This window comes from Anomalospiza imberbis, chromosome 1 (genome assembly GCF_031753505.1).
Source record: "Anomalospiza imberbis isolate Cuckoo-Finch-1a 21T00152 chromosome 1, ASM3175350v1, whole genome shotgun sequence".
NCBI classification, from domain to species: Eukaryota; Metazoa; Chordata; class Aves; order Passeriformes; family Viduidae; genus Anomalospiza; species Anomalospiza imberbis.
In genome coordinates, this window is record NC_089681.1 from 82681592 (window position 1) to 82696355 (window position 14764).

At 36.8% G+C, this 14764-nt stretch overlaps 1 protein-coding gene across 5 annotated transcripts in view; it reads left to right on the forward strand.

Moving 5' to 3' along the window:
* RELCH (RAB11 binding and LisH domain, coiled-coil and HEAT repeat containing) overlaps positions 1-14764 on the forward strand; it is a 77051-nt gene that overhangs the window by 3019 nt on the left and 59268 nt on the right. For all 5 annotated transcript variants that reach the window (XR_011001435.1, XM_068197761.1, XM_068197745.1 and 2 more), the window contains exon 2: positions 12863-12952. Coding sequence is in view for 4 of the 5 variants with exons in the window: in XM_068197761.1 (XP_068053862.1) it covers positions 12863-12952 (90 nt within the window). In the remaining variant the exon portion in view is untranslated. The remainder of the gene's footprint in view (positions 1-12862; positions 12953-14764) is intronic.

The window sequence follows — 14764 nt, forward strand, 5'->3', positions numbered from 1 at the left end:
GGCTTTATTCTGAGGTTTTTCATAATTGGAGTGGATGCAGAAAAAGTATGACTGGCAATTCTTATTGAATGTGAAGTATGTTTGGAATGCTGCCTGAGGATTTCCACTGAGCAATAGAAAGCTTTCATACTTTACGTGCTGTATAGATTGGGAGAATTTCAGTACAAGTGTTCGTTGCCTAAAAGGACTCTGAGAAGTGCCAGTCTAAACTCTTGAGTGCGTGCTGGAATTTATTTTGGTGTGGTTTTATTTCTTCTCTTCGTCTTCAAAGACTGTTACAAAAAGATTTTGTTGAAGTGTCATTGGATTTAAACAACCAGCATCATGTGGTCAGCGAATGACTTAGAAGCTGTTTTGTCTTTGAACCATGCTTCAGAGCGCTTGGTTGCAACAGCAAATGACAGTCAGATGACTGGGATTTCTTAGTTCTTTGCAAAAACACCCTTCCTTTTTCCAGCAGCTGCAACATCACATCTACAAACTGAGATTAAGATATATTGTAATGAAAAATGTGGAAATGTTTTTTGTGTCTAGCAAGTTTGCTTTTCTAGTTTGAAGCATGTGAAGGAGATAACACTGTTCCTTTAGATGCCCAGCACTGTGTACAGTCATCCTTCATGTCCTGTATCTCATCTAGGTGTTCCCGAACTTCTGCGATCTTCTTCCATTGGTTTCAATAGCAGTAGTTTCATGTCTGCTAGAGCATTGGATACCACTTTTCTAATGCTACTCATGTGGGCAATATGGTTTGGAAGTCCCTCCTTCTTATTGTATTCCTGATCTTTTACAAGGCTTTAGTCAGCACTTACGCATTAAATATAAATTTTTGTCCCTATCATTTTTGCATAAGAAGGTATAGTACAAGTTGAGACACTCAAAATTTAGAAATAAAACTGTGGCTCAGGTGTCTCATCTGTGTTCCTGGACCACAAATGTGTTCATTATACGCATGACTGTAATTCAAGCTTGTCCATAGTGGGTGAAGTAAGCTTCTTCTTAATGTGATTGATATGATGCCCTTTGGTTGCTATGTTTGATGAATGCCCTTTCCTGATGGAATGCATCTTATGCTGGTAGGACTAGTGTTAGTCTTAAAATTTGCCATTTATTTTTTTCTTTATTACTACAAAAGTGCAACATTCCCAAAATCTGAAATAGCTTTAATGAAAATCATAAGGGCTTTGAGCACTTATGTTGCTTTTGTGGTTTTCAGGAGGTAATTTTTTTCTAGTTACTGCCAGAATAAAATTGTTTATAGCTTTCTGGGGATTTGATTCCAGTTATATTAAACTAATCCACGAGTACAAAGATATAAAGTATTGCTGCTTCTTCATAGTAAGCTCCAGGCTTTGTTTATGATTTGGGGTGTTTGATTTTCTTTTGGGGGTGATGTGGAATATTGTAATGCATTGCTCGTTTTGCTTGTAGCCTTTGAAATTCAGATGGATCCTACTGGAAAAAGTGAAGTGGGAAGAGTATACAGATTCTGCCTTTGTGTGAGAGGGGTGTCTTGGCTCTTCTCAATCCTGAATCACAAACATTGTAATTTTGTGTGGAGCTTTGCCATGTTTCAACTGATTTTTGTTCTGAATGAAAATATAGCGGAACAGGGCTACTTCCAAACAGTTCATTATACCTCAGTTTAAATAGCAGTCTAAATAAAATAGGAAATTGAAAAGATGGCAAATAATTTTTGTTCTAATGACTACTTCTTAGGTGTTACGGTGTTTTCAGCTCAAGTCTTTGGCTTGTTACTATATGAAAGTAAGCAAAAACACCTAGTCCTGTTGCAGGATCTGCAGATAATGGGAGGTAGACTGGCAACTTGTGAGTAAGAGTGGTTTTAGTACTTGATTTGGAATATGTGCTCCCCTGAGAAAGGGTGGGATGGAAAGGTGCAGATAAATAGGTAATCAAAGCTGCTGGTAATCCAATAGATGGGAAACGCTGATTATTGTCACTTTTAATGAAGTACAGAAAACATTTGAAAGAGTTGAGGTTTGTACATAATGCTGAAAGAAAAGGAAGCAGAGTTTGCTTCAAACCGGGCAGAAAAGAGCGATGCCTGGAGGAAATCTGAGAGGTTCGATAGTGCGCTGATGTTGGCTTTACTGATGGAGAAGCCAGGTGAACTTTTCCCGTTGTGACTGCTTTAAACCCACTCCATTTTACTGACACTGGTGTTTCTGACAGGTTTTCAGTAACATGCAGTTCATAGCTTACAAGCTGCTTATGTTAAATCTTTTGCAACTCTTGGACCTGTCAAATGACTAAAAGTGGGTGTGCTGGAAGCTGTCCCTGATGGATGAGTCTAAGCTTTGGCTGATGTCTGTGTTAGGCTGATTTGGGATGTAATGGTAGATTGTTCAGGAGACAGGTTAGTCCCTGTAAGTATATGTAACTACACAAAGAAGTAACAAGCTAAGGTAGCATGATAAGCATGACAATTATGGACAAAGGAGGACAGAGTAGAAGCCTCTATTATTAGGCAGGTAAATATCATCTTATCCATTCATTAGTGAGTGACTGTGATGACTACGTTGTATTTTTCCCCTGACTACGTTGTATTTTCCTCTGTCCTAACTTAGTGCATGTTGTGGTTCTTTTAGGATCCTCAGAGCTATGAGATGGGGAATTTAATTGCTTTTGTCCTGGCTTCTGTTCTGTTCCTGTGCTAGAGTTCCTGTTACTTTTTGATGTTGAGGAAAGCAGAAGTGAACTTCTCTATATATGCACTGTAGCTTGTTCAGTTATGTATGTGTTTAACCATCCTGTGGCTGAAAGCTTCAGCTAAACAAGCTGGATTTGTGCTGAAGCAGCACACCATTCTTCTGATGGCTTTGCTGTTAGGGAAAGAAGAGATTGGTTTTTGGATTTTGGGTAGGTGGAAAGAAGGAAATTAGAATGTTGAGCTAGAGCTTTGCGTTTCAGAACCAGCCACTGGCAACTTTTTTAAGTTCTCCCATATGTAATTTAAATTCTGTGTAAGTTATATCAAATTTCCTGTCACTTTTTTCCCCTCTGAAAATTACCTTTTTCTAAACTGAAGATGTGACTCATAAATTCTGTCCAGCTGAGAGAACGCATGCTGAAAATTTTACACGAGTTTCATTAGCTGATAAAAAAGGTTTGTCTAGTATTTGCAAGAAAGTTATTATCAAGTAGCTATTGATATCAGCTATGTTGGAAGCTGATCTGTGTGCAGTCCGTCTCTGTTAATTGAAAATTTGTAAATACTGGACTTTTGTGTTCTATAAACACAGAATTAATGAAAATGTGGGAAAAAATCTTTTTCAGGATGTTCTTACACTTCTCAACTAAATTAAGATTTTCTGCAAAATCTGAGTTAGGCAATTTATATCTGTGGACCTCTCTAAAATATAGCATGAGGAGTCTGTTTTTTTTTTTTTTTTAATGAGAAGATAAGTCCTGAAACCTTATACTGCTGGGTTCAAACTGACAACTCCTTGTCTTCAGGGAGTTAGTTGTATTTGGTTTTCTAGTGTATTGTGAAGTTGCAGGTTTGAGAAACCGAAATCTCCTCCAGCACAAGCTAAAACACTGAGTAATTCAATAAAGTTTGTAGGCCTTATATATTTATTTATGATGTGAATGCCTGAGACATGCTTCTAAGTATATTGAGTGTGTTGGACAAATAGTTAAAAAAAACTATTTTTTTTTAAGACCAAGTTGAAAAAGCTTTTAAGAAATAGTGAAGCCTTTCTTCCAGTGCACTGTAGGGTAGAGGCAATTTTCTTCCTCCCTTCCTGCAATATAACTCTGCATGATAGTGATGCAGCTGATTACTTTGTTGTTGAATTGAAGGAAATACTGTTACGTAAAAAGTCACAGAACAAGAATTTTGTATTTATATGACAAGTACTTTTTCATCTTGTTTGATGTTAGAGGAGAGAGAAAGCTATGAGCTGTTTTGTCATTTGAAAAAAAAACTTTTGGAGTAAGAGAAATCGTGGCAAGAATAATCTCAGAATCACAGCATGGCTGAGGTGGGAAGGGACCTCTGGTGATCATCTGGTCCAACCTCCTTCTTTAGCAGAGCTACTGTGACCTACAGCTGGTTTCCCAGGATCATGACCAGATGGCCTTTCAAGTATCTCCAGGGACAGAGATAAAAAAAAAAAAAAAAAAACCTGAGGCAATACAGTGCTTGAGAATAAAGATAGGTATTAACCATACACTTTAAGTAGTCCTTCAGCAAGGGCAACCATTTAAGGATTAAATTGAGACAATTTTACTTGATGTTAGCCTTTAACAGAAAGCTGGGTTACTGCGGCAAATGGAAAAATCCTTGTGGTGCAAGTTAATGGATGCATTTTGGTCAATGCAGTCCTGCAGCATCAAGCATATGGACTTAATTTGATGCTGGTGAAGCTTTCTGATTTCTGCTAAAGCCAGCTGGGGTCATGAGCTGGAAGGAGTACCTCCATGCTATACTTTGCCCTTAGCTGTTTTGTTTTGGGAAGGTCTGCTTGCTCAAGAGCACTGCAGCTTGAGCTACTCCTTGCACATGTGTAGGGGTTCAGGCTGGGTTTGATGCTTTCCCTAAGGTCACAGCCCTCTGGACCTCAGTGTTCACTGCAGCAAGCTTCCAAATGCTTTGTGCAGGGCTGGCTTAATTCTTTCAGACTCAACTAATTTGGATGCTGCCTGAGAGCAATAAACCTTGCTCCAAAAGCAGCCTGGTTTTGGTATGGCTCTCTAGGAGATCAGCCCAGGTGCATCTCTGTCATAACCCAGTTCTGTGAGCATGTTATTTATGTGCTAGGGTGCACAATCTTACCTATTTTCGACTTGTAATTTCATCTTTCTGATGAGCTGCTGCAGTGTGCCTGTTATGGGAGAGAGTAATACTTTTTTATTGCAATGTGTTTGCAAAATATTTGTTTTACGTATCTGGTGGTTGGGTTTTTTGTTGTGGTTGGTTGGTGAGTGGGATTCTGTTGGTTTGTGTGGGTATTTTTTCTTTTCTTGGCCAGTAAGCATAGGTTAGTTTTCTCTAAGCAGCTTTAGGGGTTTACCCTCACATGCTTCCTATGAATTTTTCTAACTTGCTATAAATATGAAGTAGGAAAGTGTATTAATCATCTGTTTTCAATTTGGCTTGGATTGCCCATCAAGGACTAGTACTGAATGTCTGTTCTTGGTAATTGGTAAGTAGACTGCTCTGACCGCTTGGAAGTTAATTTTATTCTAGTAGCTTTACTTAACTAAGTTTTCATTTGATGAGGGTCTGAAGTCTTCTTTTCAGAAGATACAAATTTGGAAAATTCTGCAGGTCTCATTGATTAAGAACATCTGGGAGAGAGCAAAAGAGGCACTTGAATTGCATACCTTGGTAAGTCAGGTGCATATAGTTTAGGGCCTGATGCAATGAATTAATTTAAGGCTTTTTGTTCCATCTCTGAGTTACCACAGCAGTGTGGAATGTGTTGATCTGGTAAAATTTACTCTAGAAGTTCAAGTTGGTTTAAAAAATTGTTACGTAAGTCTGTTTCTACTGTAAAGGTTGTATGCTAGATTGCATGTCTGCTGCAATGGATAAAGTTTGCTTTGCTGAAAGATCCAGCATTGGTAAGCTTGGAACAAGTTGAAACATAAACTGAAATTTTAAATGCAGCAGACTTTTAAAACTTTTCAAAGTAATACTGCTCCAGAGATGTCTTATGAAATGTGGTACACTTAAAATAAATTTGCAGCTTTATTTATGGGGAATTAAATAGTTTAATTCATTTGTTCATATGTATTGCACAACATATCTACTTCAGTTGCTATATAAGGTAGTCACAAATACAAACTGTGAATTGATGATCACTTACTAAAGAGTTAATGATGCCTGATTGTTTGATTTAATGTAGAAAGGACTTCATTACAACTGTTTGGGTTTTCATATTATCCCACATCTTCTATCACACATGCTTGCTCTCTCTCACAGTTTGGTTTATTCACATATGCGCGTGTGTGGTTCAGTACTAATACGGGGCTTATGCATGTACAAAGAAGTACTAGAGGAAATTTATTCTTTTTTTCCGGTTAACCTCCATTCCCTGTTTCCTTGGCTTCTGCTATTTTATGCCTGTGATGTTGTGCAGGATAGCTGAAAACACAAGTTTATTCGAGGGCATACTTTTTCAGAACAGTAGCTCTAGAAAAGAGCAGGCCATTTGCTGCATGACCCTACTGGCTAATTTACTCTGGGTCTGGAATGTTTAAGGTAGGTAAAACACCTCACTTGCAGACTTCTTTACTGACAGCAGAAATAGACCTAAAATGTGTATTTATACATCTGCATTCCCTTAGGTCTGAATTTCAATAGTTCTTTTATTGTATCTGTAGCACAGAGAAGAAAGGGAAAAAGTGTCAGACCTGAGTAATTTTCATAGAAGCTTCTCAGCTGGGACCTGTTATCAGAATACTTGCTAGGTTACCTGTGTCTTTGCATTTAAAAATTAGGTTGGGTGCCCTAAAAGTAAAGATAAGCTATATCCTATAAATACGGGTACTGCTGTCCTTTGCAGATGTCTATGAAATTTTTTTCTGACCTTTGATTTGCAGACACCTTTAAGTTTTGAGTTTGATCTCTTCATGACATAATTCGCTTTTAGATGGAGATGTTCCTCCATGCTAGAAGGGTTTATGTGTGTATTGGGAGGAGGGACAGCTTAACTCATAGGAATAGCACAGCTCATCAGGAAAAAGTTGTGTGTTTTCTAAAGTTACATGGAACTATATGGTTATTTTAAAGCTTGTCTTAGTAATAATCCATGGCTTGTTGGTCAAAAAACATTGCAGTAGGGGGCTTTTATGGCTTCTCACTTTCCAGAGATCTGAAAGAGTATCTCAGAGTAAGTTGGGGGTTTTTCCACATAGAGCTGTAATTGTATGTTTTTGGGGATTTTTAATCCCCAACAACTTTCTTTGTATGATATTGCATAATTTTTGGAGTCTAATTTGCTGTGTGTTAAGTGTAACATATTTGTTGGTTGAATTATCCTGTTTTGGTTTTTAATTAATAATAAAATCAAACCTTAGCAATTCCCTATTTTAGTAATTTTGTTCTACAAAACAGATTTTCAGTACCCAGTTTAAGAACCAAGTGTAACTTATTTCTATTGCTGCAGAGAATTGTATTCTAGAGTCAAATTGGGTTTTTTCTTACCTAGATGTATCTATCAAGATGATGGTGCTGAAGGAATAATTTTTGATCGCCTCAGTCATTCACTTATGTAACTTTCAACATCTGGTTTTATTCAGGATAAGCTAGAAGGCATTAACCTGAGATGGCTTCTAAGTAGGGTTGTACCTGACACTGAACTGGCAGGCCTTGTTTAATGTTTGTCCCTAGTGAAATCCTATGTAGTGAAAATTTAATTTAGTGAAGAGGGTGTATTATTATCAAATAAAATTACTACTGGTGGATTAAGTTGCTTGTATGATAATTCTAACACTATTGTTAAAACATTTTAACTTTGTCTAAAGTAAAAGACTACATGAAATAAAAATTCTGTGCTTCTGCAAGCAGAACTGTGCTTGGATGAGTATTCAAAGTTCTTGATATAAATCTTTATAGTATCCAATAGCATGAATAATGTTCTTAACAATGTTTTCCAAGCCTTTAGTATATTGTATGTTCCTGTTTGATAATGCTACAGTAATGAAAAATTACAATTGTATTAACCAATTGGGTAGAATATATTCAGAGCATTCTTTTGCTTAGTTTTGGGTTTTTTTTTTTCAATGCAAAGTCATGTTTGGTTTTTCCAAATATTTTCCAAATAGTGATGTGTGATGGTGGATGTTGGAGTCCACCTGATGGCCCTGATAGCATTACATGTATAAGTTACTATCCAGACCTATACTATCTCAAAAAAACTCAAAAAAAGTTCTATCTCCCTGTGATATGTGTGAGCTATCTGCCTTCAGCTGTATCATCCTCCACAGAACCATATAATTCATATAAAGCCTGGCTTAAACTGTGAAATGTGTTGTCCTAGTATATGCAATATCCAGTGGAAAGCTGCTCTGATCCAGCCTGGGAAAGATTCATTTTTAGTTCCGTTTGTATGCTATCCAAAATTCTACTTCCACTAGCCAGTTATTTCTCCAGTCACTATAAAATATGGTTCGCCAGCTATTTCACTCAGCAGTTTAAAATATGGCAATAGTCTGGTTTCAGGATTACAGATATTTTTCGTACAAGTGAACACTTAGCTAAGTGAATCTGTCATGTACAAGCATAGTATCATTTCTTCTCTTTGAATTTCAAGGAAAAATTGTGGATTTCTGGGTCTTCATATGTTCCATTTGATTAATTGTTAGTACATGATGATATGATTTCCTGTGATCTTAGAGGAAATGTGACAACTGGGCTGTTTTATCTACTAGTAATTTTTAAAATAAATTTGGATGTTTGGAAAGTAAATTCAAATAGCTTCTAAAACATTAATTTTTAAAATATTTTTCTTGTGCCTCCTATCAATAAGTAATGCCACTTAATTTGTCTATGCTTTAAGCTGATTTACAGTGTCATGAACATGTAAAGATTATTTAATGAGATTTTGTAGAAGACTGCAACTTATTTCTACTTAATGCACATACTGTGACAATATGGCTAACATGAAAATATGGCTAATATGATCGTTCTTGGTGTCCTTGAGGTAAACTGGTAAAAATAATTTCCTTTTATCATCAGAGTAAATGAAACATAACCTTTTTCATATTATGTGTGTCAGTGGAGGGGGATGTATCACTTTGAAATTCTCTTACATTTTCCTACTTTGGTAGTTATGCTCAACTTTCAGGGAGAGCTGAATATGTGCCATGGGAACAGAAGCTGTCAGCAGAAATCTGCATGTCATTTGGTGCCAGTTCTGGGAATAAGAAGAGAATTAAAATTCCTTTCCTCTGGAGTGAAGCAATATTTTTAAAGACTGTATAAGTTAATAAGTAAAATGTGATGTTGAACTCAATTTTTTCACTTCACAGATGAAATTAAATGCATTGCATTTTTAGGGGATTAAAAATCGTCTTATCTTTGAGTATCTTTGAGTGTATGAATGTTTGCATTCTGATTTTGCTCATCCTTTTCCAGTGGTAAAGGTAAGAGACAAGAACTGTGCACAGGCTCTCCTTTATTATCCCGATATGTCTCCTGGCATTTCTCTAGTATGAATTATGAAAAGCCTAAGCTTGTTTCATTGCTTCTCTATGCACTGTATTGTTCTGTATTGAGGTGATGCGTGTTCTGCAGTTGTTTATACCTGCTTCTCAAAATTGTTCTTGTTACTTTGCTTTTACCATTTCTGAAACATGAAGCTGACAGCAATTATTTTGCGAGGACTCACTAGCAACGCTTTTAGCAAAAGAGAATTGCTAATTATAAAGTGTTTTAATTCAGGGAAAGAAGCTAAAATCCATGCATAGGAGACTGTTGATAAGAATGCACATACCAAGACAATAAAATGGGTTCCCACTGCTGTGGGAGATTGGGTTTCTTTCTGAGAAAGAAGCAGATTTCAGCCAAGGGGTACTTTTCCTTTTCAGTGGATTCTCCACAAAAAGTTGCTTTGATATTCTTTGCCAAATGACTTGAGACAAAAATTTTTATTTTTATTTAAAAATTATGTGCTTTCTACTAAAAAAATGATTTTTTTTTTTCTTTTTCACTTTCAGTTCAGAAAATAGTTCTCTTTTCTGACTGCTGTAGTTGAATTGCTTCCACTCAGTGTCGTGGAGTACAACTGTTTGTACTTCAGACAAATGCTATTTCACATTCCTCAGGTGAGCTGTGTGACTGAGCACAGCCTTCCCTTTGATTCCTTTCCTTCCAACAGCCCTGCCCATTTTCCTAACAAATGAGGCTGTTGTGCTGCCAGCAGGGAGGTACCTTTTACACCCTCTTGATCCTTTGCGCAGCAGCTACATCCTTCATGGAAGTGTAAAATACAGAGTTATCAGATGTTATCCCGTGATTTTCTAGACAATGGCATTCGTTTTAGGAGTTAAACCTCTGCTGATGCCTGCCTACAGAGACAGTGGTAAGTAGCAGGGCCACAGACGCAGTTTCCCTTGGTGACATTTTCGGCAGGTAGGTGATGGCGCAGGCCTGCCGCTCTTCACCGCGGGCGCTGTTCGGCAGTGCCTGTGTGCCCTGACTGTGCTGATAATGACACATCTTGGCTTAGGGGGTGTGCTAAAGGGCGGGGACTTCTGTAATGGGCAGGAGGGTCGGCATCACCGGCAGAGTGAAATAATGGTGTCAGGAAACAGGCCGTGAGGGCTGGTATTCCTTAGCAGATCTTCCTTGCTTTCATCAGTCTGAATCTAGTTGTTTGTGCATCTTCCCAGTGTCGGCCTCTATGAAAAAGAAGTCAGATGTTTGCTTTTATTATGAACACGGTAATGATAAAGCAAAGTCAGAATGGTGAACGTTCAAGTTTCAACCCTGTAAATTGCTGCTGTGCATGCAGAGGTGGTGCTTAAGGCAGTTTCTGGATGTGGCAGTCATAAACCCCCTTGGTGTTTGTTCCTGTAGGACCATTAAGGTTGTAGAAGTGATGGATATTGTTGGATTCACAGCTGCTGATATGATCTGAAACAGCTTCTGCTGTCTAAATCTCGACAAAGATTGTGATTACCTCCTGCTTTTTTTATAGGCATCTGGGTTTTGGTGGTCTGGCTTTTTTTTCAAGAAGTTTTTGGCTTTGGCAAATAAGTTTGTGTTTTATGCCTGGATTGGCCTCTGAAGTGCACCACTAGTCATATAAAGAAAATGTTGTGTTGCATATGGCTTTGGTTGCTTCAGTAATTGTGATGTGGTTGGCTTAAGCTGAAATTTGAGCATTGTTTCTCTGATGTTACTTTGCTTCTGTTCACAGTTCAGTTAGAAAATCGATCTGTGAACATGGCAAGACTGCAGAGGGAAACAGTTTAATTTCTGCGTTTGCCATAGTGATGCTCTATGTGAGACATGGTTGCTTCTCTTCAGCATCAGCTTTTCACTGAGATCTCCATTCAAATATTGTCTTGAATTTGATTTCAAAAAATGATCTTGTAGCTCCCAGTGAAATAAGCTGGAGCAATATCTAGTCATCAAGGTGCTGGGTGTTTTGAAAAGTCCATTCTAAAAACTCTCATACTGCATGAATTCATGTTTACTTTTGAACTTAATCTCTTCAAATGTGATTCCCACTGGTTTACTTTCATAACAGTCCATTTTCCATAGATGCTGTAAAAAGAAGAGTTTGTGTTGTGTTGCTAAGCTATATAGAACAGCCTACAGAGAATTACTAAATCAGACTAATGTCTGAAAAAATTACAGAGGATAAGACTGGAAGCTGCATATGAGCAATGAGGTTTAAAACAAGTGACTGAGTAGAGAGTCACTGAACTGCAACAGCCTGTTTCATTGTTTGGATAAGAAAGCATTGTAACAGGAAAAAACCCTTTGGTAAATATAAACTGTATACTGAGATATACTTAACCTGGAACAGACAGGTTAAGGTTTTCAGGCAAGTCTTGATATTGTGGAACTCAGCTATAGTTGCTAACTTTAGTACCTCTGTATTTTTTGAGTGTAAATGCTTTAATCAGTCTTAATTCAGGTGTTATTATTTTAGTGCAGTGCTGGTCTATATGTAGAGAGGATGTCACAAGACCTTACAGTACAATTAAGCACAAATATACAAAGAAAATCGTTAATAGCTTTTTTTTTGGTTTTGTTTTTCTTTTTTTTACATAATGCAGAATGAGAGGAGAGGTTAAATACTTAATGATGTTAGTCATGACAGAGTTTGACTGACAAGTGATGAAATTGCTTCTATTTCCACTGACAGATAAGAGTTTTTTTGACAGCTCTGTGGAGTTTTTCTTTGTTAATGTGACAACAGTTCTAATGTAATTAAAATTATTTTTGAAGTGCTACATAGAAATTCATTTCAAAAGGAGAGGAAAGATACTAAGGTACTTAATGTAATTTCTGCGTGTTCAATTGTGCTAAGAACCTGTTAAATTTATTTTAAGTTCTGTTACCAAGTAATTTTTGCCTTTTTATAATAAAAAGGTGACTATGTGCTTCAACAGACTTATCAAAATTGCATTTTGGTTGATGGTTTTTGCTTTGCCATTCCCGTGAAATGAAAAATGTCAAGATCAGATCCAAACCTTATGCTAGTTACTGAATTTCTTTTTTTTTCTTTTTTAAATTCAGAATTTAATTATAGAGTGTGAATAATATACCTGCAATAGCATGAACTGTGCTCCCTTTGCTTTTGTTAGATACTGCGTTCCTCAAAAAACGTTAATTAAGTGGGTATGTACTGAAGTTAAAAGCTAGATCAGAAGATATGTAAAAAAAGTATTTGGTCACAGTGACATGCCTTAAAATACTAAAAATGGGAAAAGGAAGTAGAGTGAGGCAGTTACAGGTTTCTGCTAAAAGAGAACTGTTTGAAACTTGTCACACATCAGTTTGGTTTCTTTTACATTCTTACCTTTGAGTCCAAGCCAAAGTCCTTGGCCCTTGTGGAAAAGGGGAAGTGCTACAATGCGCTGCTCCTCATCTGCTGTGGACAGGCTAGAAATGCCATCTTTTAGGGGGAGCAAAAATATCTTAGAGCCTGTTCAGTGAACTTGCTGTAGTGCTGCATTTTTGGTTCAAGTTTACTGATGTACTCTTTACTTATAGAGCTTCAGAAAGAGCAGTACAACTTGAGTCTTGCAGAACATGTAGCCTCCAATTTATAGTTTCTGAAATGAGATGCTGTTTTGGTACTTTCTCTATAAAAGACAGGCAGCTCTTCAGGATTCTGTCTGATTTTTTGTTTTTTTTTTCCTACCCCTTAAGATCGTGCTGGAAGCATCAGTACTCTTGATTCTTTAGATTTTGCAAGATACTCTGATGATGGCAATAGAGAAACAGATGAAAGAGTAGCAGGTAAGTGTTCTATATGTTTTAGGAATCACAAAATGTTAATTTTACTGTTTAACCTGTTGTCTCTGGCATAAGTATATTTAAATGAACATTTCTGAACATGACAAGATTTCACTGAGGTGGTTCAGCTATTTGCTTGATGATAGCATCATGCTTTAGACACTTCTGCTGTATTTACTGTAAATATTCAGGCAGGTGTACTTGTGTATGATTCCAGATGTCACCAGTGCAGAAACACACAGTATGCTTGAAAATTGTGCCCAGCCTTTGACAACAGAACTGTATCCTAGTATTGCCTGTTGACTACTACTGTTAAGCTGAAACATTCACTAAATTGCTCTACATAGTGGTCTGTTACTACTGTGTGGGTAAGCGCTTTCTGATGTAAAGATCTGTTGCAAGTCATCTCTTAAATATAGCTGTCATCAAGATGAATAAGCACTTCAAAACCCAGAGCAAATTTGGGATGTCCTCAGTTCCATGAATCTTCTTTGCTACAAATCTTAATTGTAGTGCTTTTCTCTCCTATTTGTTTCTTTGATTGTATAAGATTGGGGGGTTTGCCTTTTGTTCTAAGCCTTCAGCACTTTTAATTTCAGGATCTATTACATCGCCAAAGGCAGAACTTTCTCTTATGTTTGAAATTATTTTAGTAACCATTTCTGCATGTGAGCCATATTTCTCTGTCCAGTTTTTTTTCCAAGGTTATATATGAAGTTATTCACAGCTTCCACAGAGAAACCCATAAAAGCTCTCTAGAAATGGCTACAGAGCTTTGTTTACTTCTTGTCAGTTAGTACTGATCAATATCCTGAGCTCATGGAAGTTGTCCATGCTGTGACTTCTGCTCACATGGTTAAGCTTTATGAAACCTGAGGTGATGCAAGCTGCCATGTCTCTCTTCCATCCTATTGTCTCTACTCTGAACCACCAAGCAACGAAAAGGCTGATGAAACATAGTTCTGTAAAGGATCTTCATTCTGAAATTTCATCTCTGGGTCAGTCTGAAATGGTGGGAAAATCTCATTTTTCTTACCTGGCCAGTGTTGCTGACTTAAAGGACTGCATTAAATTCACAAACATGAAACAAATCCAGGTATTTTGATGTTCTGGTCTAGAACTATAGGAACTTACTTTACTTCAATTTATATGGAAACTTCTGGATTCTTATTACTATTTAGCTACTTTCTTTTTCAATATACATAGTCCTTTTTAAGGAGGCAATAGTTGTAAATAGAAAACTAATCTTCTAAATAAATTGTGTTTAAGGAGCCCAAGCCTTTGTGAATTGTGTACTGGAATGCAAGGAAGAAACAAGCAAAATCCCAATATTTTATTTATTTTCATTATCATAGTAGATTTTTCCTGGTTCTAGTCAGTATTTCTTGGCAATAGTGTTACTGAGAGAGCTAGTTTGATTCTTGCTTGGAGCTGTCCTTAGAATTGGATTAGAGACACTTATGGAAAATACAGACCTGCCAGAATTGACATCCAGTAGAACCAGTAATCTTTTGACAAAACATTAGTAACAAAATATTGATTACTTCCAGTACGAAATTAATATAGCCTAAAATTAAGTTTAAGTAAATAGTAAAATTGATCAATATTTTTGATAATTACTATGTAGTGATTGCTGTCATATGTAATTGATGAGGAAATTGTATGTCAGGATATAAATACAGTTCTGTGTTCCTTTAGAGATGGTTTTCAAAGAGTTCTTAAAAAGTAACCCAAGAACTTGAATGAAGTAAGACTGAATATTATTTCTGGATGTTTTTAAACACTGGAAGTTTTCAAAAATATTTTGTTTCTACT